The following is a 27,392-nucleotide window of genomic DNA, read 5'->3' on the forward strand; positions in this document are numbered from 1 at the left end:
AAAAAAAAAAAAAAAAAAATATATATATATATATATTTCCCCTTGTTCTTTGATTTTGCTAGGTATAACTATTCTTTCTAACTCATTTTTCTTTGTTATTATATTACAAATGTAGGCATGACCGCCCAGGTAATGCGCGGCCCTTGTTTTCCAAGACTGGTGTCCCAGGACCAAGACGCGTGAGGGCCGCCATGGAGCCGGAGCAGAAGCTGGAGGGCCAGACGCAGGTGGCAGAGAATCCCCACGCCGAGTACGGCCTCACCGACAGCATGGAGAGGATAGTGGAAAATGAGAAGATTAATGCAGAAAAGTCATCAAAACAGAAGGTGGATCTCCAGTCTTTGCCCACTCGCGCCTACCTGGATCAGACAGTTGTGCCTATCCTATACAGGGCCTTGCTGTGCTTGCAAAGGAAAGACCACCAAATCCCATTGAATTTCTAGCATCTTATCTTTTAAAAAACAAGGCACAGTTTGAAGATCGAAACTGATTAATTGGGAAGAACAGAAAAATTTGGTTGCTACTGTAGATTTACATGATTAAGAGGCAGCTTTAATTGCCATGATTATCCCTCTTTTTTTGGAAATGTAAGAACCTTCAGGACAGCAGAACTTATTTCCAGAGTTACAGAAGAGAACATATTTCCCTTATTCTGTTTTCATTACCATACTTATTTAACGAAAGTATTCTGTGCAATTTTTCCCAGATTGTCTTTAACTTTGTTTTTAAAATGTCCTTCAAAATAAACTGTCAGCCGGGCTCGGTGGCTCAGGCTGTAATCCCAGCATTTTGGGAGGCTGAGGTGAGTGGATTGCCTGAGCCCGTGGGTTCAAGACCCATCTGGGCAACTTGGAGAGACCTCATCTCTACAATAAGTCAAAAATTAGCCAGGCGTGGTAGCACGTGCCTGTAGTTCCAGCTACTTGGAAGGCTGAGGCAGAAGGATCACTGGAACCCAGCAGGTCGAGGCTGTGGTGACCGGGAGTGGCCACTGCATTCCAGTCTGGGTGACAGAGTGAGACTCCAACTCAAAAAACAAAAAAATAAACTGTCAAAATGTTATTTAAAATAAATAAATACGTACATACATACATACAAATGTATTCATAATAGTAAATTATAAATTGTTGTGTATTGTTATTCCTATTAATAGCATCAATAAATCTACATTAATGAATTGTGAGTGAATATTCTAAATGAAACACTTAATGTCAAAACCAGGTCACAGAGCCATGAGGTTGCAGCCAAGCCTTCCTGGTCGTGGTCCACAGTCATTCCACCAGTCCCTCTGCCCTTCTACTGAGGGCATATTGGGAGTCTTTGGCCAGAAATGACCTCCGAGGGAGGTCCTGATGGAATTCACAGCCTCAGGATGTATTCACTCCTGGGGAGCCGAGCAGCCCTCTTGGCTCTTCTTGACTCTGAGACTCTTCTTGACATCTGCTCCCCTAACTTCCGCCCAGGAACCCACAGCTGCCATCTGGAGCATAAGATCAACTTCCCGCTGGATGAAGAGCGCTGCCATGTTCCCCCCTCAGCCTCTTCTTCCAAATTAGACTTCAAATTGGATTAACTCCTCCTTATAAAATAGGATGTCCTGAATCCCTCACCATACTGGTGAAACGTCCCTGGATGCAAACTTCTCTGCATATTCCCAGGTGGATATACAATTCCAAGCACCCTCTAAATTGTTCACTGTACAGTGGAACTCCTCTTAGGAGCCAAGCTATGCTTTTTTGAGTCAGAGTCTCACTCTGTTGCCCAAGCTGGAGTGCAGTGGCACGCTCACAGCCCCTGCAGCCTCCACCTGCTGGGCTCAGATGATCCTTCCGCCTCAGCCTTCCAAGTAATTGGGACTACAGGCGTGAGCCACAGCACCCAATCTACTTTGATTATTTTAACATAAATTTGCATGTAGCTGGGCACAGTGGCCCATACCTGTAATCCCAGCACTCTGAGAGGCCGAGACAGGAGGATTGCTTGAGCCCAAAATGTCAAGACCAGCCTGGGCAACAAGGTGAGACCCCGTGTCTCCAAAAAGAATCAAAAAATTAGCCAGACGTGGTGGTGCACAACTGTTGTCCCAGCCACTCGGGAGGGTGAGGCAGAAGGATCGCCTGAGCCCAGCAGGTGAAGACTGCTGCAGTGAGCCATGATCATGCCACTGCACTCCAGCTGGGGAACAGAGTGAGATCTTGATAAATAAATAAATAAGCATTTTATTTTTGTTTTTTGTTTTGAGAGAAGTTGTTTGTTTAGAAATCTTTATCCTGTACCAGGTGTATACTGAGTTTGGTCCCTTGTATTAATAGTTGGAATTATCATGATTATATGAATAAATTTTTATTTAAATTTTTCAGAAAACACCTTAACATTTTTATTTAAATTCAGCATTCTTACTTCCCCAAGGTTAAAGAGGAAAGAACTACATGCATCTTACTATTGAATATTTTCAAAAAGTGTGCCGTCACTACAAGAGTAGGAGCCTTTTTAAAAATACTATATATTCAAAGCAAAGATGATTTTTTTCATCTTCAAAACACTTACTGGCTAAGTGCTTTGAAGAGGAGGACCATAAGAAAATAGAATGGGTCCTTTACCAACTGGATAGATCTCAAATAAGAAAGGTTTGACTAAACATTTGATCATCACAAGCTAAGCCAAGCAAGAGCTGCAGTCGAGGTGAGTGTGAAAGGTGTTTTACAGCCAGGCTCGGTGGCTCAGCCTATAATCCTGCGCCTTTGGGAAGCCGAGGTGAGTGGATTGCCTGAGCCCGTGGGTTCGAGACCCGCCTGGGCAGCGAGACCTCATCTCTACAATAAATCAAAAAATCAGCCGGGCGTGGTAGCGCATGCCTGTAATTCCGGCTACTTGGAAGGCTGAGGCGGAAGGATCACCAGAGCCCAGCAGGTCAAGGCTGCAGTGGCCGGGAGCAGCCACTGCACTCCAGTCTGGGCGACAGAGTGAGACTGCGACTCAAAAAAAAAAAAAAAGAAAGGTGTTTTAGGCCAGGTGTAGTGACTCACACCTGTAATCCCAGCACTTTGGGAGGCCGAGGCTGGAGGATTGCTTGAGCCCAGGAGTTCAAGACCAGCCTGGGCAACACAGTGAGACCACATCTCCACAAAATAAAAAAATAAAATAGCCGGGCACAGTGGCATGTGCCTGTAGGCCCAGCTACTTGGGAGGCTGAGGCAGAAGAACTGCCTGAGCCCAGGAGTTTGAGACTGCAATGAACCGTGAGCATGTCGCTGCACTCGAGTCTGGGTGACAGAATGAGACCCCAACTCAAAACAAACAAGCAAAAAAAGGTGTTTTATTATATCTTTGGGACTTAGCATGGTCCCTGGAACACAGCAGGCATTTTGGAATCAGGCCTTGTTTAGATGCCAAAGAGACACCTTCAATCCCCTACCCACATGCAGCCTACATCTGCACACACACACGTATAAGCACATGTATGGTGGTGCTATGCATCACTGAATTCATAAAAGCAAAAATACAGAAATTCTCCTTCTTCCTTCATTTTCCTTCAAAAAGAGCAAGCCAGTATAATCAGGATCTTATGGGCACAATTCTGAAATAGAAATGTTTTCATGGTTCATTATCCTTGAAGGATCCTTGGTGTTCTATGAATTACTTGGGCAAAGGAAAATATTTCAGGTCTGGGGTGGTGGGATTGGCAGTTGAGGGAAACTGCCAGGGGAGGGAGGGGCAAACCTCATCAACAAAGGTACTGGCATAGTGAACATTTGTATACCTAACCCTGAATTGTCCTCCACATCTTTAAAATAAAGGGGAAAAAAATACAACTTAGGTGTAATGACCAGATATGAGTAAACATCTTATTCAAAACAATGACAAAAATAAACATATCACAATAGACACATCATCTTGCATTGTCTACATAACAAAATAGGGTCAATATATTTAGTTATTTGTGCAGCTACAATAAGCTATGGGCAAGTGATACAGAGTTCAAAATTACTCATTTTATATCCTCTAAGCAATTAGTCAAAGAGTTCTTTCACAAGTCTTCATTTTATAAAGAAGGAAATTGAAGCCAACATATGTTAAAAGACTTGCCTAATGCAAGACAGTCAATGAAGGTCATTGCAGGGACTAGCCCTCCAGTGCCCCCCTCCTCAGTCTATGCTCTTTCTACTCACCCCAACTTCTCCCTGTGATGTCAGACAGAGGAAAAGAAGACAAACAACTATGATAGAAGGATACAAGAGATCATTTTAATGTTTCTTCTAAAACTCTAGGTCTGACATCAGGTTGAAAGAGGGAAAAGTTAAAATTCTTGCAGAACAGAGCATGCCCTAAAAACTATGGCTCTAATGCTCAACACAGCTTATAGCAGGTAAATGCTCAAAAATCAGTGGAATTCAACAAAATGTTTTCATTCACCCCAAACTGATTGTCACCAGTGTCAACAATTTATGCAGTTAGGAATCCCTGATAGCAGGCACAAATGCTATTAAAGGAAGAGGAATGAATGAGCATGATATTTTCCCTTTCACCTGCTTTTTTTAGTGAATAAATTTGGTCACAGTATTCAGTTCGAGTAGGAAATAACAGATGGGTATAAAAGTCCTATGTACATCTTTCTGATGCTATACTTCAATAACTTTTGTGAAAATTAGCCTGCTTTTAACTTAAATAGTCAAGAACACCTTTATCTTCTTTCAAGGTTTACTCCATCATCTATTAAAACTAACATTAAATCTTGGATTAGAATACTCATCCAGGCAATATCAACCACAAAATATATTGATGATTTTAAAGTCCTATGACTGTTTTATTGACACTCTTACTAGATATTATGAATATATACTTATATTTATATTAATATATATTTTTGGCAGGGGGTCAATTTCACTCTGTTACCCAGGTACACTCATGGCTATTGTAGCCTTGACCTGCTGGGCTCAGGTGATCCCTCCACCTCAGCCTTTCAAGTAACTGGGACTACAGGTACGTGACCCCATGTCCAGCTAACAGAAATTCTATATTTAAGATGAGTAGTGTTTCTAGGTAACACAGTCAATGTCGCCATTGCTCAAAATATTTTTAGAACCAGTCTTTAGGAAATGTCTTCAGAGTCAGGCTACAACGTTTCCAAGAAAATCACTTGAATTACTTGAAAGTCACATCTCATTTGTGACCAATCCTGATATCATCCAGTTCAACCATTCACTTACTTCAAACATTGGCCATCAACACTGGACTAAAAGTCCCTGGCAGTCCTAGTTTAAATCTCAGCTCTGAAACCTTCTACCTGCATGGATTTGAATAATTAACTTGCATTATTTTTTTATATTTTGGGGTGTGTTATTAAATTTTAGGTGTGGTTTTAACTAAATGAGTTTACCTTAAGTCTATTTTCTAACCCAGGTGTCAATAGAAGATGAATCATCTAAGAGTTGCACGCAGGTGGGCTCGGTGGCTCAGCCTGTAATCCCACACCTTTGGGAGGCTGAGGTGAGTGGATTGCCTGAGCCCGCGGGTTCGAGACCCGCCTAGGCAGCGAGACCTCATCTCTACAACAAATTAAAAAATCAGCCGGGCATGGTAGCCGGGCATGGCTACTTGGAAGGCTGAGGCGGAAAGGCGGAAGGATCACCAGAGCCCAGCAGATCGAGGCTGCGGTGGCTGAGAGCGGCCACTGCACTCCAGACTGGGCAACGGAGTGAGACTCCAACTCAAAAAAAAAAAAAAAAGAGTTGCATGCTAGGTTCTAAAGTCAGATAGCCTCAGATTCAATCCCAGCTCTTCTACTACGCAGCAACTGACCTTGAGTTCAATAGGCTCCATTTTCTTCATCTAGAAAATGGAGATAATAATATCTCTCTTAGGTCAAGCATGGTGGCTCACGCCTATAATCCCAGTACTTTGAGAGGCCCCCAGGTAAGAGGATTACCTGAGCCTGTGGGTTTGAGACCAGTCTGGGCAACCTGGCAAGACCTCATCTCTACAGTGCCTCCAAAAATTAGCCAGATATGGTGGCATGTGCCTGTCCTTCCAGCTACTTGGAAGGCTGAGGTGGAAGGATCCCTTGAGCCCAGCCAGTCGAGGCTGCAGTAGCCATGAGTGTTCTACTGCCCTCCAGCCTGGGCAACAGAGTGAGACTCTAACTCAAAAATAATAATAATAATAGAATAATAATAATAATATCTCTCTTGGACAGTTGCGATTAAATGAGATAGCCTGCATACTCAGCACCCTTCTTCACACATTGACGTGCTCACTAGTCGTTGGCTCTGGCTTTTGTTCACATAAAGCGGGAAATGAGCCGAATAAAACCAGTTCCTACCCTCAAGTTGCTTAAGAGAGCCCGAGGCGTGGGGAGAGACAGACTGGGAAGCCACAATGACTGCAACGCATCCAGTAGCAGATCTGTGCTAAGCTGGGTGGGAAATCATCCTACTTGCTGCCAGAGGGCGAGGAAGACGTTAAGGAAAGCCGGAGAAAAATGCTTCTAAACCGTGTGAGTAGGAATTCCCTTGTGGTGAAAACAACGAACACCAAGGCACCGTTACAGCAGCCCGGCGCTTGGGGGACCAGAAGTTCCGTGGCGCTTTCCGAGCGAGGGAGACGGCTTTTGAAGCCAGCTGAGGTGCTGGTGATGTCCGTGGAGACTTGGGAGGAAGGGCTAGAGGAGCCGTTAAGAGCTCAGACTCAGCCGGGCTCGGTGGCTCAGCCTGTCATCCCGCGCCTGGGGAGGTTGAGGTGAGTGGATGGCCTGAGCCCGCGGGTTCGAGACCCGCCCGGGCAATTTGGCGAGACTTCATCTCTATGATACATCCAAAAAAAAAAAAATTAGCCAGGCGTGGTAGTGCGCGCCTGTAGCTCCGGCTACCTGGAAGGCTGAGGCGGAAGGATCGCCGGAGCCCCAGCAGGTGGAGGCTGCGGTGGCCAGGAGTGGCCACTGCACTCCAGTCTGGGCGACAGAGTGAGACTCCGACTCAAAAAAAACAGAGCTCAGACTCTGAAACCAGACAGCCCAGGTGTGAGTCCTGGCTTAGCTGATTCCTAGGAGGAATATGTCTCCTTACATAAAGTACTAACCTCTCTGTTCCTCAGTTTCCTCCTCTATGAAAAGGGAATATGATGGCACCTACCTCATAAGGTTGTCATGAAGATTTAATAAATTAATTCCTGTAAAGTACCTTGCACAGAAGCTGATGCAAATTAGATATTGAACAAATTTAGCTATTACGATTATCATTGTCAGTGGCCACAGACAGCAAGACTTTGAAAGGCAGAAAGAATGGTCTAGGCTGGGCACAGTGGCTTCCACCTGTAATCCCAGCACTCTGAGAGAGCAAGGTAGGAGGATTGCTTGAGCCCAGGAGTTCAAGACCAGCCTTGATAACACAGCAAGATCTCATCTCTACAGATAACTTAAAAATTAGCTGGGTGTGGTGACATGTGCCTACAGTTCCAGCTACTTGGGAAGCTGAGGTAGAAGGATCACCTGAATCCAGGAGGTCAAGGCCGTAGTGAGCCACGATTGTACCATTGGGCCACTGCACTCCAGTCAAGCAAAAGAGTGAGAAGTCAACTCAAAAATTCAAGAAGGAGGAGGAAAAGAGAAATAAAAGAAAGGAAAAGAAAAATAAAAAGAAAAGAAAAAGAAAGAAGAATGGTCTGGTGTCCAGGGAAGAAGTCTTGGCAGAAGCAAACACGGCACAAGCCCCTAACCACCAGATGTTTATGGCAAAGCTGAAACCAGAGCAGTGAGGGGTGAACTGAAGGGACCCTTAGTGAGGGTAACTAGGCTGATACCAAAGAATGAAACCTCGTGGGACGGAATAATCCTTGGCATAGTGGCTCTTGTGCCACACACTGTAATTCCATGCCCCAGCAGATGGATCTGAAATCTCTGATACCTCGGCCAGGAGTAGCTTCTTTTTTTTTTAACTTTTAATTTGTTTATTTTATAGATGTGGGGTACAATTCAGGGTTAGGTATACAAATGTTCGTTATGCAGGTACCCTTGTTGATGAGGTGTGCCCCCCCCCGCAGATTCCCACTACTGCCTATCCCGCATCCCACCTGCCTCTCCTCCCCCAGAATTAGCTTCTAACCACCCTTATCTCAACTGTGGGAAGATGCTGGGCTCACAGGCGAGAGAGGAAAAATGAAGGGAGGATAATTTTTTAGCCAAGTACAGTATCTTTGGAAGCACTTACTTGCATGTATAAGTTGTGGTATGCCTATTAAAAATTCTACCACTTTAAGGATAAACATATGGACTTCACAACAACTTGGGTGGATTTAGAGTCGATCACACTCAGTGATCTATCACAGAAACAAAGAACAGAGTATCACATGTTCTCACTCATAAGCGGACCTTGAACAATTATAATACTCTAAGAAAGGAATTGGCAGTAGTGGGAAACTGTCGGGGGTGGGTGGGATTGGCAGTTGAGGGAAACCGCTAGGGGAGGGAGGAGTATACTTCATCAACAAGGGTACCTGCATAATCAACGTTTTACCTAACCCTGAATTGTACCCCACATCTTTACAAAAAAAAAAAAAAATTTGACAATATATATAACAAGAATAATAAAATGTTACTAACTAACCTTTAAAAAATTCTACCACTTTAATTGACCAATCTTTACTCATATAGAAGCAAAAACTGTAATTATTCAAAATTAACCTTGTGTTTTCCCTAGTAGTGAAATAAACAATTGTACTCAAACTAAAGAACTTGTGGAGATCCTGCTGTAATGTTGAAGTTTAACAATTAAGCAATACCATCACTGGCTTTCATCACTGATCAAAGAGAATATTTATATTGCTGGGAAAAGGGTTGAATTAGCCTAATGGCATGAATGATCTCAGATATATCAAGGATTTGGCTGTATTGTAATTTGTGAGTTCCCTCTAAAACAAGCTGCTTTTGCAATTAATACTACATCTAACCTTTGCTTCGTCTATAATTTCTAAAAATTTCATATCTGAATGTGGTCACAGGTTAGCAGTGGCCGTCAGCCTGGGTGCCCTCGGTGTTATACTGTCCTCTTGTGGTTAATAAAGAAAACTGCAGCCTGAAGTTTTTTTTCTCTTGGATTCTTGTTACCTTATTTTGTTTGCATTTCATATCCTTGTAAACTGCCTTAAATTCTTCCTATCGTAAGGCAAAGCCTAAATAAATAGATGAGTGACATTATAAGATAGGAGCAGCTGAGGAGACTGAAGTCCAGGAAGTGGTAACTCCGTTCTCCTGATACATCCTCATGATGTGATAATTGCTGAAGTTTTCATGAAGAGAAAAAGGACAAAGCAGTGGCCAACCAGCCAATAGGTTGCCCACCCCTAGTTTCCCTTGTGTTGCTATAGAAGTTGCTGGGTATGGCCACAAGCAAGCCTGTGGGCACAGACAACTGGGGAGCTGACAGGAATAGCTCTTTAGTGACAGGAAGGCTTTCCTACCCCACTCTATCTTCAATTTTTAGAAAGCAGACATTTTCAAGAAGACAAGTAATCAGGAGGGGTGGCTCACGCCTGTAATCCCAGCACTTTGGGAGACAGAGGCGGAGGCAAGAGGATTGCCAGAGCCTAAGGGTTCGAGATCAACCTGGGCAACTTGGCAAGACCTCGTCTCTACAATAAATCAAAAACTTAGCCAGGCATGGTGGTGCATACCTGTAGTTCCAGCTACTTGGAAGGTGGTGGTGGAAATATTGCCTGAGCCCAGTGGGTTGAGGCTATGGTGGCCATGACCATGGCACTGCACTCCAGCCTGGGCAACAGAGTGCGACTCTGACTCAAAAAAAAAAAGATAAGTAAAAGAACTAGCCTGGTTGAAGGATGACAGGCAGTGAGTACCGGGAATTCTGGACAATTTGCATGACTCAAGCTAACTGCAGTGTAAGGCAAGCTATTAAGTCTGTTTGGTGAGCTTTTTGACATCTTTAGAATCCATGTCTGTAATGAACTGTGAGGCACCACCATGATCCATCTTCAGACCTGACAACTCTCAATGGAAATTGCCCTTGGCCCAAGAAGACTGCTTTGTTCAAGGTCATGCCCCTCCCCCCAGTGTTTAGTCAACAGGAAAGTGTAAAGACTCAACAACCCCAGAGTGATGGGGACAACTCCAGAGCCGCTCAGGGGATCTGTGGAGGCCCTTGTGACGATGACATCAAAGTCCAAGAGCCTCATCTCCCATTCCTGCTTCCTTCCCTTGCAGGGGTATGAGAACACCCCCAGAGAGACTTCCCACACAGCCACCTCTACTCAGAGTGGGTTTCCCAGAGAAACCAACCTGCAGGAGCCTTTTTCTGATTAAAAAAAAAATCTCACACTTCACTCTTCTTGACCTGTTTGGAGTTTTTTTTTCTGGGGGGGGGAGATGGCCAATTTAAAATAAATCCATTGCATACCTGACCTCTCCAATCTGAGGAAATTGCGTGCTTTCTAGCCAGCAAAATCTATGTAGAATGCTTTCCCTTCTTGCCATCCAAATTATCCTCCATGTAACTGTCTGTTTCTCCCAAAACCTAATTAGCAATGACCTGAATGTTCCCCCAAAATTCATGTTGAAATCCTACCCACCCACCCTCCCAAGTGATGGTACTAAGAGTTGTGGCCTTATGGGGTGCTTAGAATCATAAGGGAAGAACTCTCAAGATTTGGATTAGTATTCTTATTAAAAAAAAACTCTGGAGGGCTAGCTATCCGCTTCCACCATGTAGGAGCACAAGAAGGCATTGTCTATGAACCAGAAAGCCGGCCACGCCAGACACTGAAACTGCCAGTGCCTTGATGTTGGACTTGCCAGCCTCTAGAACCACAAGGAAATAAATAGCTGCTGTTTATAAGCCACTCTGTTTATGGGATTTTATTACAGCAGCCTGAATGGACTAAGACAGAAAGCTTTATTTAGATTTCGTAATGATAGCACAAATATATTCTCTTGTAAAAGTAAGATCAAACGATGCTCTCTCCAACAGCCAGCCCTGTGCCACTAAGTTCAATCTGGGGTCCCCTCCTTCAGACTGATCCACACTCCTAGGAAGTTGTGACTCCCTCCTTGCCTTGAAGACCACTGTCATCTGCACATCTCAATCCGTCAGAATTTTGAACAGTGTTCTTTCTGGAGTCTGTATCATAAATTTTTTTTCGTTTTCCAAATATAAAATAGTATCAGAATGTTTTGTCAAATGCCCTTGCTCCAACACCTTGGTACATAGAGATGAACTCACAGCTAATTGGGAAGAGGAATGCAACCCAGTTTAAGGAATCTGAGGAAGGAGAAGGGACTTTTCCAGGATAAAACAGAGAACATTTTAGTCAGGAAGAAGCTAACATTTATGTAACTTGCAAGAGAAACTTGCAGCAGTCACAATATAAGTAAGTTCCAAAAAATTATCCAATATGATATTAGGTCATTTTGTATCTAAGTTGATGGTGAAGCCCTAAACTGAATCTCTGACTCACAGGAACTTTATAGTGAACACAAGTTACCAGGAGTCCAAACTCAGGCCACTCCTGAAGGGGATTCTAGGGCACATGGCCATGGTCCCCTGATCACCAGGTGTCGTACTTCTAAAAAAGGAAAGCCCAAGCTCAGCTCAATCCCCATGATGCACTGGTACCTAAATGTGCTTTGGGAAGGCAGAAAATTCCTTCCGAAATTGAACAGAAAAGTCGTCCAAAAAATCTAGTTGAGGTTTGCCAACAAATAGACTTTACTTGGCAGAGGATGGTATCTTCTAAAGATTTCCGCTGGTTTGGGGGGAGGGGCTGTTGATTATACATTTTTGAACAATGGAATTAAAAAACTGAAAATGCAAGACTGCTTACCTTGGAGGATGAAAAGGAGCTATTTCAAGGAAAAAGAACTATCAAGGATAATGAGAAGAGGAAAGGGAAGGGAAAAAATATAGGAGGGTACAGGAAAAACAGCAAAAACAAACTATCAATGGCAGGATTAAAAAGTACTGAAAAACAATCACAGAAGAAATAACAGGCAGGTATCAAAACTACATTCCTAGACTTGATATATTACAAATGCTTTTGGCTGCAAGTAACAGAAAAACCACAGGCATATTTGTCTCATTCATCTTTTCTCTTATAACAAGAAGTCTGGTTGGTTCAACAGCTCAGCAGTGTCAGGCTTTGAGTCTCTGCGGTTTAAAGCTTCTTCCTCATGGTCATAAGATGACTACGGCATGGCCACTCCCACATAGAAGGTGGCCAGAAGGAAAGGGGTTGGGAGAGGAGGTGGGGCGGGGCAACCTATCCTCTGCCACAACAACAAAACTGTCGCAATCTGAGCTTTTGAAAGAGTGAAGAGCCTGGCAAAATGGCGGATGCTGAGTCTACTAAAATGTTAATCTCAGCTCCTTGGCTGTTGCACAGGCCAAAGGGTCTTAAGAAATGTAAATTTGCCTATCACATTAGTATGTGGATGAAGGACAATATGTCTGTTACATAGCAAAACCTCGCCTCTACAAAAATAAAAAAAATTAGCCAGGCATGGTGGTACACACCAGTAATCCCAGCTACTCAAGAGGATGAGGCTGGAGGATCACTTGAGCCTAAGAGATTGAGGCTGCAATAAGCTATGTTCACACTAGTGCTAGTGCACTCTGGCTTAGGCAACAGAGCAAGACTCTCTCAAAAGAATAAAGCACTCCCCCTCACAAAAAAAGTTCAAAGAGAAAAAGGTCAGACTTCATGAAGACACAGCCAAGTTCAAAAGCCATATTTTACACTTTATTTACAATGGAACAGAGTATAAATTATGTCATAAGGAACAAAGGAAACAAAAATGACAGGCATACATATTTACATAGCAGGTATAGATAAAACTCATCAAGAAAAGTCTTCCATGGGTTCAGGCAATCCTCTCACCTTGGTCTCCCAAAGTGCTGGGATTATAGGCGTGAGTCACCACACCCAGCCAAGTTTTAATTTTTAATCCTCTTTGAAAAGCTCTAAGTTACTAGAGGCCAAGTAAACCAGTTCACTACCAATTTTTTAAAGATTCAAAGGCTCTTAAATTAGGAAGTCATAATTGCTTAAGACAATCATTTGAAGTATGTATTCCGCTTTCAACAATAACATATATTTTTTTAAAAAACTGTACCCCAACTATCATCAGCAACCAGTTAATAGCTGGATCTTCCAAAACTAGAGGCAAGTATTCTTAAAAGTCAAGACTCCTCAGACCTCTCTATATTAATATATCCCAGTATAGAGACTTCATTTAACTTCACTTAATGGAAAAAAAGATCCTTGGAAACACAGTGACAGGCTGGTATGTTTCTGCAGTCTTTCCTTCAAAGTGTGGACACAGCTTTTGCTGCTGATACTTTAGTCAACAGCTTTTGTGTTTCTCAGTTCTTCCTTAGTTCACTGTCCTCCTCACTGTGAAATGTGATGCCCAAACTGAAATAAAGCAAATGTTTAACACAAAAATTACTGTAATGTAAAAAAGAATGACCAGACAAGCACCAGACAACCCTCTGAGGCTTAATTCAGTCAACAGCAAATAGTGATTTGAGAGTCAGCTGTATGTCAGGGATTGTGCTCAGAAACAAGGACAGAAAACTGAGCAAGACACGCCGAGCAGACAGGCTGAGCTCCCAGGCAACGACAATCTAAGTCCCTCTGTGTCCAGTCGAAAGTAGATGCTACAAACTATATCAAAAGGGATTATTCTTTCTCTAAGATGTTCGTAGGTGTTTGGAAAGAAAGTGCTAAGAGACACTGAACAAGCAGTATACGACAACCCAGGAGTATGTTATCGATCCACTATCACTGGAATATACTGTGTGCTCCAGCCAAGTGAATGTCTTAGTTAACGAGTTTTCAAATCTCCTAGAATTTTAATAAACCACGTTCTAGTCTCTGCTCTGCCCCCTGGATGTGGGATTACAGGCACTATGGGGCTCCTTTTCCTCGTGTATAAAACAAGTAACCTATGGGGGGAAATACTGCTGTGAAGAACAAATGAGACGAGTGAGGAAAGTACTTTGCCAGCTATAAATTGCTACACAAATGTTAAAATTAGACATTTAGACACATTTACAGTTCTGATGGTAACAGTGCTAAAGTAAACTACATACTTTTTTGTTTTCTTTTTTTTTTTTTGAGTCGGAGTCTCACTCTGTCGCCCAGACTGGAATGCGGTGGCCGCTTAAATAGCTTAAATAGCTAAAAGAATATATAATTTTCTGAGTCAACATGCTGAACATTAGCTATAGTACACACACGTGCATGCGTAACCTCAGAGACTGCACATGCTGGAATGTGAGCAGGACGACTCCCTGGCCATTCTGCTCTTTGAGGGCCCTGTGCCTTAGTTTCCCGGTCTCTTCCTCTGCTGGTGTCTCGCCCCTCAGTGCTCTCTACCTGACTTCAGACGTTGGCCTCTTCCACACTCTCATTCCCAGGGCTTACTCTTAGGTGCTGCCTCAACTAAAATATGAGACGTGAAAACCCTCTCCCAAATGAGAATGACTTCTAAATCTAAGAAAATACTTCAAGTAAGGAGCAACCTTAAGGATCCGGTGCTTACAATACAGTATGTATCCTTCTAAGCATCAAGTAAGCACCGTCATCAAAGATAACTATGATCTTATCACATTTTTAAAAACAGAGTTAGCATTCTGTTCAACTACATAATCCAAAGTCTTTATATTTGACTGAGAACAATATCAAAGGATTCACATTTCCTCATGGTTATGGTCAATCTGTTGCACCATTCTCTCCTGGGCCTCTCAAAGTTTCACACGCTCAGTTCACACAGCAGACAGCAGCATCAAATTGGCAAATGTCTAGGATAAATCATTATAAACTTATGCACAAGTTGTTCAATGTAAGTGTTCTATTTTAAAAGACCTCATACTAGACTAAAACTGAAAATGAGCATGTCAAATTAACAAAACAATTGAAACATTAGCAGCATCAACAGACAATTGTATAACCCATTCTGCATAATTACTTTAAGAGAACTTGAATGAAATGCTCTATCATGAACAGTATACTTGAGAAAAATAAAAAAATTAATTTTACATTATTATAGCTCACCCTTGAAGTTTCTGGACTAGAAAATGGGGAAGACTCCCAAGATTTATTTTCTTTCTCAAAGGAATCATCTTCTTGGAATGCAAATTTCTGCTTAAGTGCATGAGATATTATAGACACTGGGTCCCAATGTAAACTTTGTCTTTTCCTGTTACAAATGGGTCTACCGCCTGGTGACCTATTTAAAAAAAAATTTAAATGAGTAATTTAAGACTTTGATGTAATCGTAGCTCCTTGTTGACAAACGTAGCAGGAATACAAGCATGATACATTACAATCTAATTAGTCCACATGACATTTTTGCCATGGAATATGGAATCTGGAGAGCACAATGAAGTGAGAATCAGAAAGCCAAGAAACCATGTGACTTGGGCTCACCCACAAGCTTATTATGACTTGGGATTTGTCAACTATTACTTGGCTAGTGGTCTTGGTTAAATCCTATTCAGCCATAAAAAAAACAATGAAATCCTGCCATTTGCAGCAACATAGACAGAACTGGAGGTTATTATATTAAGCAAAATAAGTCAGGCACGGAAAGACAAATACTGCATGTTCTCACTCCTATGTGGTAGCTAAAAAAGTCAGCCGAGTACAGTGGCTCACGTCTATAATCCCAGCACTTTGGGAGGCAGAGGTGGGAGGATCACTTGAAGCCAGCAGTTTGAGACTAGCCTGGGCAACAGAGCAAGACCCCCATCTCTAAAAAAATAATTTTTAAAAAATTAGCCACATACAGTGGTGTGTACCTGTAATCCCAGGTACTCAAGAGGCTGAGGTGGGAGGATTGCTTGAGTCCAGGAGTTCAGTGAGTCATGATCATGCCACTGCACTCCAGCCTGGGAAACAGGCTAAAAAATTTAAAAGATGATGTCATGGAGGTAGTGAGTAGAATGATACCAGAAGAAGGGAGGAGTGTGAGAGTGGGAGGAGGGAATGAAGAGGTCGGTTAGTGGGTACAAACACACAGTTAGGTGGAAGGAACAAGTCCCAATGTTTGATGGCAGAGCAGGGTGACCACAGTCATCAACAATATATTGTATATTTCAAACTAGCTAGAAAAGAGGACTTAAAATGTTCCCAACACAAAGAAATGATAAATACTCCAGGGCACAAATATCCTAAATAACCTGACTTGATCATTACACAATCTATGCATGTAACAAACTACTATATGTACCTCATAAATATATACAAATATTATGTGCATCAATTTTTTAAGTGCTCCGAGGAGGAGAAAAACGTAGACTGTATCAAATGCTGCCAAGAGATCAAGTGAGAGGAACAATGAGAAGTAACCATTGGGCTGGGCGCAGTGGCTAAGGCCTATAATCCCAGCACTTTGGGAGGCTGATGAGGGAGGATCGCCTGAGCCCAGGAGTTCAAGGCCAGCCTAGGCAACATCGTGAGACCTCGTCTCTACAAAAAAACAGCCGGGCGAGGTGGAGTATACCTGTAGTCCCAGCTACTTGGAAGGCTGAGGCACAAGGATCACTTGAGCCCAGGAGGTCAAGGCTGTGGTGAGCCATGGTTGCACCACTGCACTCCAGCCTAGGGAACAGAGTAAGGCCTTAACTCAAAAAAGAAAGAAAGAGAGAGGTAACCATTGGATTTAGCCACATGGAGTCACTGGTGCCTTTGACAATAGCAGTTTTCAGTGGAGTGATGGGGACAGACATCACATTACAGTGGATAGAAGGCAGTGACAGATGGAAACAAACTATAGACTTCAAGAATTTTTATCAGAAAAGGGAACAGAGAAACAGAGCAACAGCTGAGAGTACACATGTTTTGAAGATGAAAAATATTCAGGTGTGAGAAGAATAAAGTAAAGAGGAAAGATTTGATGATACAGAAGACAGAAGAGCTCATTTTAAGTGAAAGCCTTGAGAAGAAGACAGAAGGGAAACCAGTGACCAAGAGAAGAGTCTGGTCATGAATAGGGACACTATGTCCACAACAAGAAGATGGAAGTGAGACAACCTGTGCAGGACATGTGTAGGTGTCTCATGGTGTCTCATGAACCTATGAAACAAAAGTTAGTTGGAGAAGCAACTAATGAGAGAACAGGGGGATAAAAGGTAGAGTCTAGTGGCTTTCTCATTGTTTTTATAGTGATGTTAACAGTAACACAGTCATCATGCTATATTGACTAAGTTCAATGATACCAGTACAAGATCTAGTTTGGACCAAGCGAGTACCTATAGCCTTGAGATTTTTCTCTAGAAGCTGCCTCATACAAGGATCAAACTCACAACCTCATTGATACTGACATGACTTCTCAGTCCTAACACTATTGTGTAGACAATACATCTTTTTTCTCACCAAAAACCTCATTGAGGGGTTTCCAGGTAAGCATGACAGATCCCTTGTAAAAATCCTACTAAAATGACAGCAAAGAAATTAAAAAAACACGTATCCACAAGGAGAAAGAGATTGGAAGTAGAGACAGTAGGTAAGAATTGCAACCCGATGCTGGAAGCTAGAAAGCTATTGAAAGTGACAAGCGTGGAAGGCTGAGGTAGGAGAACTGCTCAAGTCCAAGAGTTCAAGGTTGCAGCGAGTTATGATTGCGCCACTGCACTCCAGCCTGGACAACAGAAGATCTAACTTTTTTTTTTGAGTTGGAATTTCCCTCTGTCACCCAGGCTGGAGGGCACTGGCATGCTCCCGGCAACCACAGCCTCGACCTTTTGGGCTCAGGAGATCCTTCAGCCTCAGTCTCCCAAGTAGCTGGAACTACAGGTACACACCACCATGCCCAGTTAATTTTTTGATTTATTGTAGAGATGAGATCTCGCCAAGTTGCCCAGGCTGGTCTCGAACCCGTGGATCAGACAGTCCTCTCACCTCGGCCTCCCAAAGTGCTGGGATTATAGACATGAGCCACGGCACCTTGCCCAAGACCTCAACTCTTAAAAAAAATTATATGAAATGGCTTATCTGTGAATGTTTACTGTTATAATAAGGATATAAACTTTGAATACTGATTTAACTAAAGACTGTGGTTTAACTATATCAGAAAGAAGCATATATGTGTGCTGGATAGAATATTTAAGAGAATATATTCCTAATCTCCTACAATGGAAAGTAAATATAATTAAAATACCAAAAAACAGCAAAATAATGGTTCAAAAATATGAAGATAAAAAGAATTAAATGTGACTATCTCTGGGAAGGGTATTCAGGAATAAAAAAGAAATAATAAAAAAGATTCATATAATGTTAACTTTCATAAACATAATGATCTTTTTCTAAATACATTGATAAAATTTCAGTTCATTTCTCAAATCACAATAGCGTACCGATCAATTGCACGAAGCTTAACCTTATTCATATCCTTTAGAACGTCCAACATGTTTGGAACATCTTTATTTCTCTGGCTTGAATGATGACTATAATTGGTCTTACTAGCACGTGGGTGCTGTTTGTTCATTTCAATAGCTGGATTATCCGAGTCACAAATATTAGTAGGTCCTGGTTGTATGGGAGTAAAACACGGAGGCTGGAGAGAAGAAAACTGAGGAGGAAGTGGTGGTGGAGGAGGAGGAGATGAGAGCACCAAGCCTGGAAGCGAGTCAGGATGCACATTCAGTTGAGCAGCCGCCTGTGATAGCATCTGTCCCAAAGCAACAGGCCCATCACTCAAGTCAAAGGAGCCTAAAAACAAAGTCATTGTTTAAAAATCACACAAAATTCTCCCTGATATAATATATACCACCAGTTAGAACCAAATCAGGAGCAATTTTTGTAATGCTCCTGAAAATAGGGATATGGCAGCAAGGATGTGGCAGCCAGGAAGGAGATTCAATCCCATCTGCTTAGTAATTTCTATGAGTCAAGCCAAATTGTGAATTCATTCTTAATCCAAGAAGGAATTTTCATTGTAGGCCCAAAAAGAGGCTTAGAGGAGAATGCACTTCAAAAAGTGTCACTTCAGTTACTCACATACAACCTGAACATCATCCTCCATTAAAAAAAACAAAAACAAGCCGGGCTCGGTGGCTCAGCCTGTAATCCCGCCTATGGGAGGCTGAGGTGAGCGGGTTCCCTGAGCCCGCGGGTTCGAGACCCGCCTGGGCACTGCGAGACCTCATCTCTACAATAAATCAAAAACTAGCCGGGCGTGGTAGCGCGCGCCTGTAGTTCCTTGGAAAGCTGAGGCGGAAGGAGAGGCGGAAGGAGAGGCGGAAGGATCGCCGGAGCCCAGCGGGTCGAGGCTGCGGTGGCCGGGAGCAGCCACTGCACTCCAGTCTGGGCGACAGAGTGAGACTCCAACTCAAAAAAAAAAAAGCGAAAACGTGATCAACAACTTGTAGTTTTACAGACACTCAAACTGTTGTATCCACTCTATAATGCATATTATTTTCTAGGCAAGAACCAGGGCAACAAAGTGAGACTCCGACTCAAAAAAACAAAACGAAACAAATAACTAGATGTTCTGTATATTACTACATGTCCTGTATTCAGTACAATAACATATGGTATGGGTTTGTAGTCCAGGAGCAATAGGCTATACCATGAGTATCATCTAATGAAGCAAAAATCCAATGTTACTTGCCAGGATTTATACCGTTTTTCAGTTCCCGCATTTCCACAATTGCAGCAATCTGAGAGCGAAGAAAAGTTAGTTCATCTTCAAGGGCAGCTATTTTTTTCATCGTAGCTTCATTTACAGGCAGATCAGTTTTCACTGGTTGTTTATGTCTCAGAGCAGGTGGCAATGGGTCCCTAACTAGTTGCAAGGGATGAAAAAATTCTATTTTCTCCTCTTCATCATTTTTCCATATACTACTTCTGTGAGTAAAAGGAAAGAAAAAATGGAAGGAGAGTCATTTTCAATCAAGAGGAATAAACTCTTTCATGAAAAGCAAACAACGACAAAATGATATCAATCCGAACTCACTGAGGACAAGCACAACAGTTTTAGCTTTGGTTTTTCAACACAAAGAACAAAATGTAGCCTCTGACAGATTACCCGTAAGTGGCCAGGGAATGAAAGAACAAAGCTTGCTTTTAGATTATAAAATGAAAATGATTACCCTGTAATTGCTCTACCTATTTACTTTCAACACAGAGAAGTTGATTTATTTAGAATTCTGCATAGGGTCCCAAAGGGCCTTATATTCAGAATTACATTATGGATAAACTTATAGACTTCTACCTTTTTGAAAATTAATAAGCAAGTTTGATACACATTAAGTTTAACTAGAATAAGTTGTATAATTGACAATTATTGTGCTTCAGGCCTGTATCTCAACATACTAACACATAAGTTAGTGCTCCCTACAGCAACACATTCGAATTTTAAAATATATTTAATACCATTGCCTGATGCACAGTAAGCACTGTGTAAGTTTTAGCTAAAGATATAAAATATAGTAAGTCTAGAATCCAATATGGAAGGCAGAATGAACATAATGATTCTGACATCTCTTTAATAATCATCCCCTCCAAGGCCCAGTGTTAGGTTTAAATGTGCATTAAGAAAAATCAGCTTTAAAAAAATAAGAGAAATAACCATAACCATAATATCTTATTAAGAAGATATTAGTAGGACATAGCACAGTATAGAGACAGACAAAATAAAGAAGCTCAGTCAATATGAACAAACTTCAACACATGCAAGAATTCAGGTTACAGCCTGCACCCTACTACCCAACATAAGCATATAAAATTACCGAAATCTGAGATCATTGGCTTCTTCATCATTTGCCACACATAAAATATCAGCAAAAGATGGAACCACAGATCCACAATGATCAGAGTCTACAGAGTTCAAGAGTGGGATCAGCTGAAGTAAAAAGAAAAACATGTCAGAGCTCTGCAGGGAGAGTTGGGGAAGAACACATGCCCATGGCATTAAACAAGCTAATAACCCAGAAGAAAGAAAAAAGAAGGACATTCAATAGAAAAACATGCACCTGTTAGCAAGAAAAAATACTGGAGAAAAAGTTGTTCTAAAGTTTAAGCACATAGAATACTCTCTCCCCTTGTGAATCTCGTCTATCATAAAATGCACAATAAAATTAGCCCATCGGGTGTCGCTCATACCTGCCCATCGGTGAATGTAGCTACAGGCATGCGCAGTATAATGTTTCAGTCGATGACGGGCTGCATACACAGTGGATCCCATGAGATTATAAAGGAGCCGAAAAATTCCTGTCATCTAGTATCTACTATACTTTTTATCATTATTTTAGAGTGTACTCCTATTACTTACATTTTTAAAAGTTAACTGTAAAACAGCCTCAGGCCAGTCCTTCAGGAGGCGTTCCAGAAGAGGGCACTGTTATCCTATCAGATAGCAGCTCCATGCATGTTATTGCCCTGAAGACCTTCCAGTGGGAGGAGGTGTGGAGGTGGAAGACAGTGATATTGATGAACCTGACCCTGGGTAGGGTTAGGCTGTGTGTACTTGTGGTCTTTGTTTTTAACAAAAAAGTGTAAAAAAAATTTTACAATTTTTAAAATAGAAAAAAAAAGCTTATCAAAATAAGGATTATCAAGAAAGACAGCCTGGGCAACATAACAAGAACTCATGTCTACAGAAAAAAAAAAAAAAAAAACAGCCAGGTGTGGTGGCACATGCCTGTAGTCCTTAGGAGCCTGAGGCGGGAGGACCATCTGAGCCCAGGAGGTCAAGGCTACAGTGAGCCATGATCATGCCACAGCACTCTAGCTCTCAGCCTGGGCAATAGAGTGAGACCCTGACTCAAAAGAAAAAAGCAAATAAACAAACAAAAAATATCTATTTTTGCACACCTGTACAATGTGCTTGTGCATTAAGTGTTATTACAAAAGAATCAAAGTTTTAAACAAGTGAAATAGTGCATAAAGTAAAAATGTTACAGTGAGTTACGGTTAATTTATTATTAAAGGAAAAATGGCTTTTATAAAAAATTTAGTGTAGCCTAAGTGTTCAATGCTTAGAAAGTCTACAGTAGTGCACAGTCATGTCTTGGGCCTTCTTCACATTCACTCACCACTCACTCACTGACTCACCCAGAGCAACTGCAGTTTCCATTCACAGTAAGTGCCCTACACAGGTATATGATTTTTTCAGTTGGAGTCTCACTCCGTTTCCCAGGCTAGAGTACAGTGGCACCCTCATGGCCACCCCAGCATCAACCTGCTGGGCTCCGGCAATCCTTCCACCTCAGTCTTCCAAGTAGCTGGAGCTACAGGCACATGCTGCCGTGCCCAGCTAATTTTTGATTTATTGTAGAGATGAGGTTTCACTATGTTGCCCAGGCTGATCTCAAACTCTCAGCTCAAGCAATCTGCCTGTCTTGGCCTCCTAAAGTGCTGGGATTACAGGTGTGAGCCACCACCTTGCCCATCTACTGTACTTTTTCTGTGTTTAGATATGTTTAGATACATGAATACCACCATGTCACAATTACTTACAGTATGCATTACAGTAGCATGCTACACAGGTTTGTAGCTTGAGAGGAATAGGCTATACCATCTAAGTTAGTGTAAGTGCACTCTATAATGTTTGCAGTGATGAAATAGCCTAATGATGCATTTCTTAGGACATATCCTGTCTTTAAATGATGCACGATTTAAATAAACAAAAAAATACATAAACTGACTTATTTCCAGGGGTAAAACTAAAGGTTTTTGGTTTGCAGAAAACATTTATCCCTTTATTGTTTATATATGTAGGCATCTGTAGAAATATTTAGTTATTTTACACATACTACTTAAAAAATGCATGTTTACTTACCCCTAAATTAGGTCTTTGACAAGGTTCTAAAGGAAGCATTTTCCCAATAATACGAACAATACTCCGAGTTGATCCATAGTCTTTATTTTCCCAAATCAGCAAAACCTATTCAAACATAAAGATTATTTAAAATGTACTCTGAGTAACCACGCTTGAAAAAAAGGAGATGTAAAAGATGTAATAACATGTATTTTTAAAAAGAAAATACAGAATAGCATATTCTTAAAGTATCTTCATCAAAAGATTAAATTTACTAATATTTGTTTTTAAAAAAAAGACATGGGAGTAAACATATATACCTTCCAAGATCTTTTTATTGTTGAGTCTTTATTTGTTGATTTGTTGAGTCTTTGTTTTGTTTTGTTTTTTTGAGTTGGAGTCTCACTCTGTCACCCAGACTGGAGTGCAGTGGTCGCTCCCGGCCACCGCAGCCTCGACCTGCTGGGCTCCAGCGATCCTTCTGCCTCAGCCTTCCAAGTAGCTGGAACTACGGGTGCACGTTACCACACCCGTTTAATTTTTTGATTTATTGTAGAGATGAGGTCTCACCAAGTTGCACAGGTGGGTCTCGAACCCACAGGCTCAGACAATCCACTCACCTCAGCTTTCCAAGGCGCGGGATTACAGGTTGAGCCACTCAGCCCGGCCCAAGATCTTTTTAGAAAGCACCACAATTTTGTTTTATTTCTGAGAATGTCCAAATACCTTGAGGAATTTTGTTCAGAAAACCTGCCTCCCTTCCCCCAGCTAAAAGTCCCATCTTTGGGCCCAATCAAAAATTAACAGTTTCAGCCAGGCACAGTGGCTCACAACAAGGTGAGAGGATTGCCCAAGCCCAGGGGTTCAAGACCAGTCTCGGCAACATGGTGAGACATGTCTCTACAATAAATCAAAAAATTAGCTAGGCATGATAGTATGCACCTGTAGTCCCAACTACTTGGAAAACAGAGGCGGAAGTATCACCTGAACCCAGCAGGTCAAGGATGCGGTAGCTGTGAGCATGCAACTGCACTCTTGCTTAAGCAACAGAGTGAGACTCTGAGTCAAAAAAAAAAAAAATTGACAGTTTCAATGTATCAAGCAGTAAGGTAATAAAGAGCATACTTATGTAATTTCCCTTAAAGGAGAAATGAGAAGTGGAATAAGTAAATCAGGTCCCAGATAATACAAAGAATGATTTACATGCAGTGGAATATGCCTGCTAGAAGTCAGTTCTTGAAAAGGTATTAGAAGTGAAATGTGCTACTAATTACACAAATAATAGTTTGTCCTTCAACTTGGGCTTTCCAAACTAGTATCAACTATTGCCACAAGAACCTTCCCCTCCCCCCAAAAAAACACATAATAAAGTGAACTTTTCATCATTTTTCATAAGATCTCTTAACAAAAACAAAGTTTTTTTTGAGCAATAGATATAAGCAGCATCCTATTAGCATCTTCATGACAATATCAAATAAGCAATATATCTAGTAAGCAGACAGATACAGTTCTCAAACTCAGCACTAAGAATAAGATTAGAAAAATGGGTTATGAGCCGGGCTCAGTGGCTCAACCTGTAATCTAGCGCCCTTGGGAGGCTGAGGTGAGTGGATTGCCCGAGTCCGCGGGTTCGAGACCCGCCTGGGCAGCGAGGCCTCATCTCTACAATAAATCAAAAAATCAGCAGGGCGTGGTAGCGCATTGCCTGTAATTCTGGCTTCTCGGAAGGCTGAGGCAGAAGGATCGCCGGAGCCCAGCAGGTCGAGGCTGCGGTGGCCAGAAGCGGCCACTGCACTCCAGTCTGGGCGACAGAGTGAGACTTCAACTCAAAAAAAAAAAAAGAAAAATGGGTTTGGGAGTCACTGGCATATCGGTAAAAATCAAGGCCATAGGACTACGTAAGGACAGAAAGATCTGGAAGTCATCAGCACATAAAATCCTTCTGCAAGACCGGGTGCAGTGGCTCATTCCTATAATCCTGACAATGTGGGAGGCCGAGGTAGGAGGGCTGCTTGAGCCCAGGAGCTGGAGACCAGCCTGAAAAACACAGCTAGACCTCATCTTTACAAAAATGTTTTAAAAATTAGCCAGGAGTGGTGGTGCATGCTTGCAGTCCCAGGTAGCTACTCAGGAGGAAAAGGTGGGAAGATCACCTGAGCCCAGAAGGTTGAGGCTGTGGTGAGCCATGATCTCACCACTGCACTTCAGTCTGGATGACAAAGCAAGACCCCAACTCAAAAGAAAGAAAAAGAAAAGAAAAAAAGCCAGGCACTGTGGCTACATCTGTAATCCCAGCACTTTGAAAGGCCAAGGTGGGTGGATTGCTTGAGCCCAGGAGTTCCAGACCTAGGCAACTAGGCAACCCAGCCTAGGCAACTCAGCGAGAGACCATCTCTACAAAAGAAAAAAAAAATTAGCCAAGCATGGTGGTGCATGCCTGTAGTGCAAGATACTCAGGAGCTTGGGTGGAAGGATTGCCTGAGCCCAGGAGGTTGAAGCTATGATCATGTCGCTACAGTCCTGCCTGGGCAACAGTGAGACCCCAACCAAAAATAAATAAATCCTTTTGCTATTCCTCTGCTTTTAAGTGGCATTAGCTCTAAAATTATCTGATCAAACCCACACATTTGCATCCAGCAATGATTACTGAATCCATAAACTAGCCTCACAATCTTCCATCCATTCTGTCAACCAGTCTTCACATTATACTCAGTGTGCTCCAATTCAGACTCCAACCACCCTCTAAGGTCCTCTGCCCCTTGGCCCTGTCCTATCTATTTAACTTAATTTCCCACTATTCATTAACAAGAAAACATGCTCTTTTGGGTTAGGCAATTCTCTCCTTGTCTCAAAAACAAGCCAATATTAAACTGCCATGCATTCATCCATATGCTTAGAGGGAACTAATCTAACTCTAGCCCCAGCACTGGTTCAGTTTTCACTAGTCTTTAAATATCCATTTCACATTCCACTACAAATTTGGTTATTTCTGCTCTCAGGAGCTTCCTAAACTCTATTTAGCTCTAAACTAGTTCCAATGAGTACTACACAATAGGACACATAATGACATGTGACTTTGTTTCACGGGTAGTTGTCTCTCCTCCATTGGACTGTGAGTTCTTGGGAGGGGGGAGACAGGCCTGTATTCCTTTTGAATACTTCAGGGCAGTAAGTATTAACTACTAGTAGGTATACTAGTAGGTATTATCTAGTAGGTAAACAAGAATCACCTAAGTCGCTCTCCAAGAGAACATATCACAAGCCACATATGTAAATCAATTTATTCTAGTAGTCACACTTGAAAACATAGAATCAGGAGAAATTAATTTTCTTAAATATTTTATTTAACCCGATATGTATATACAGGTTGAGTATCCCTTATCTGCAATGCTTGGGACCAGAAGTGTTTCAGACTTTGGATTCTTTTCAGATTTTTTAGTATTTGCATATGTGTACATAATGATATCTTGGGGATGGGACTCAAGTCTAAACACGAAATTCATTTATGTTTCATATATGCCTTCTACACATAGCCTGAAGGCAATTTTATATACTATTTACATATATGTAAATACAGATATATGATGTATTTTTTGAATTGGGGTCTTACTTTGTCACCCAGGCTGAAGTGTGGTGGCACCATCACAGTTCACTACAGCCTAGACCTCCTGGGCTCAGAAGATCCTCTTGCTTCAGCCTCCCAAATTGTTCATTCTTTTGGTATTATGTTTTCTCATGCTGCTAATTAATAAACTACTCTAACTGCTCTTAACTAGAGAAAAAAAAATCACAAAATGACATTTAGAAAAACTGTCAATCCGTGATGACTTTAGCTAGGTCTTCACAGGTATCCTATAATCGCTTCATAACTTGTTATATCCTATATATGTTGCCCAAAACAATCTCCAATCTTTGAAATTCCTAACACCACCACTTCCATTACCTGCAAGTGATCTCAACTCTGCTCTTATTGCGAAAACCAAGGACTTCAACTTGACATACCTCAATTTCATTTGTCTCCATTCAAAACTTCTACCTTCTCTCACTTCTATTCTTCAAGCCTTAATGGTCTCTCTCCTTTCTAAGGCTTATTTATTTAGATTCCCCCACCCAACTACCTTCTCCTGGGTATTGCTCAATCACTCAATCTCCTTTGTATCTCATATTTCTTCCTGTCTATAAGCTTCTTCCACAGTGCTAGCAAACATGCTGAAATTACTTCTACTACAAAAGAAAATAAATTTCAATTCTGCTGCCCCTTCAGGTTGATGGCCTCTCTCAATTTCTTTTCACAAGTAAACTTTTCAAAAGAAGGCTGCCACTCACATTCTTCAAACTACTCCAGTACAATCACCTCCATCTACCTCCACCTACAGAAATTCTTAAAGGCACCAGTAATCTAATAATGATAAGTAAATCTTCAACTGTTGAAGAGCCAAGTATATTGTCTTAGATGTAGTAGATGTTCAAGAAGTGATCAAAATTGGATTTGCTTATAATTCTCAGGCCTAAGTCATCTTCTCTCTTACAGATTTACTCTAGATTTATTAAGCTTTACGTATCGAACTTTTTTTTTTTTTTTGAGTTCGAGTCTCACTCTGTCACCCAGACTGGAGTGCAGTGG

The 27,392-nt window shown here is 41.7% G+C and overlaps 2 protein-coding genes across 2 annotated transcripts in view; one reads left to right on the forward strand and one right to left on the reverse strand.

The window, feature by feature from the left end:
- Nucleotides 1–160: 160 nt before the first annotated feature.
- Nucleotides 161–612, forward strand: LOC103256323 (protein dpy-30 homolog). Its single transcript, XM_008054214.2, is given in 2 exon segments — nucleotides 161–384; nucleotides 387–612. Coding segments are annotated over 2 exon segments (297 nt in total). The 5' UTR covers nucleotides 161–191; the 3' UTR covers nucleotides 491–612.
- A 12,685-nt stretch (nucleotides 613–13,297) lies between these two features.
- MTFR2 (mitochondrial fission regulator 2) overlaps nucleotides 13,298–27,392 on the reverse strand; it is a 17,305-nt gene continuing 3,210 nt past the window's right edge. The window contains exons 2-7 of the mRNA XM_008054216.2: nucleotides 22,790–22,894; nucleotides 20,739–20,851; nucleotides 19,619–19,854; nucleotides 18,363–18,717; nucleotides 15,061–15,235; nucleotides 13,298–13,416 (exon numbers count right to left, since the gene is read on the reverse strand). Coding sequence (XP_008052407.1) covers nucleotides 13,393–13,416; nucleotides 15,061–15,235; nucleotides 18,363–18,717; nucleotides 19,619–19,854; nucleotides 20,739–20,851; nucleotides 22,790–22,894 — 1,008 coding nt within the window. The 3' untranslated portion in view covers nucleotides 13,298–13,392. The remainder of the gene's footprint in view (nucleotides 13,417–15,060; nucleotides 15,236–18,362; nucleotides 18,718–19,618; nucleotides 19,855–20,738; nucleotides 20,852–22,789; nucleotides 22,895–27,392) is intronic.

This window comes from Carlito syrichta, unplaced genomic scaffold, assembly GCF_000164805.1.
Source record: "Carlito syrichta isolate Samal-C Ts95f unplaced genomic scaffold, Tarsius_syrichta-2.0.1 Scaffold289251, whole genome shotgun sequence".
NCBI classification, from domain to species: domain Eukaryota; kingdom Metazoa; phylum Chordata; class Mammalia; order Primates; family Tarsiidae; genus Carlito; species Carlito syrichta.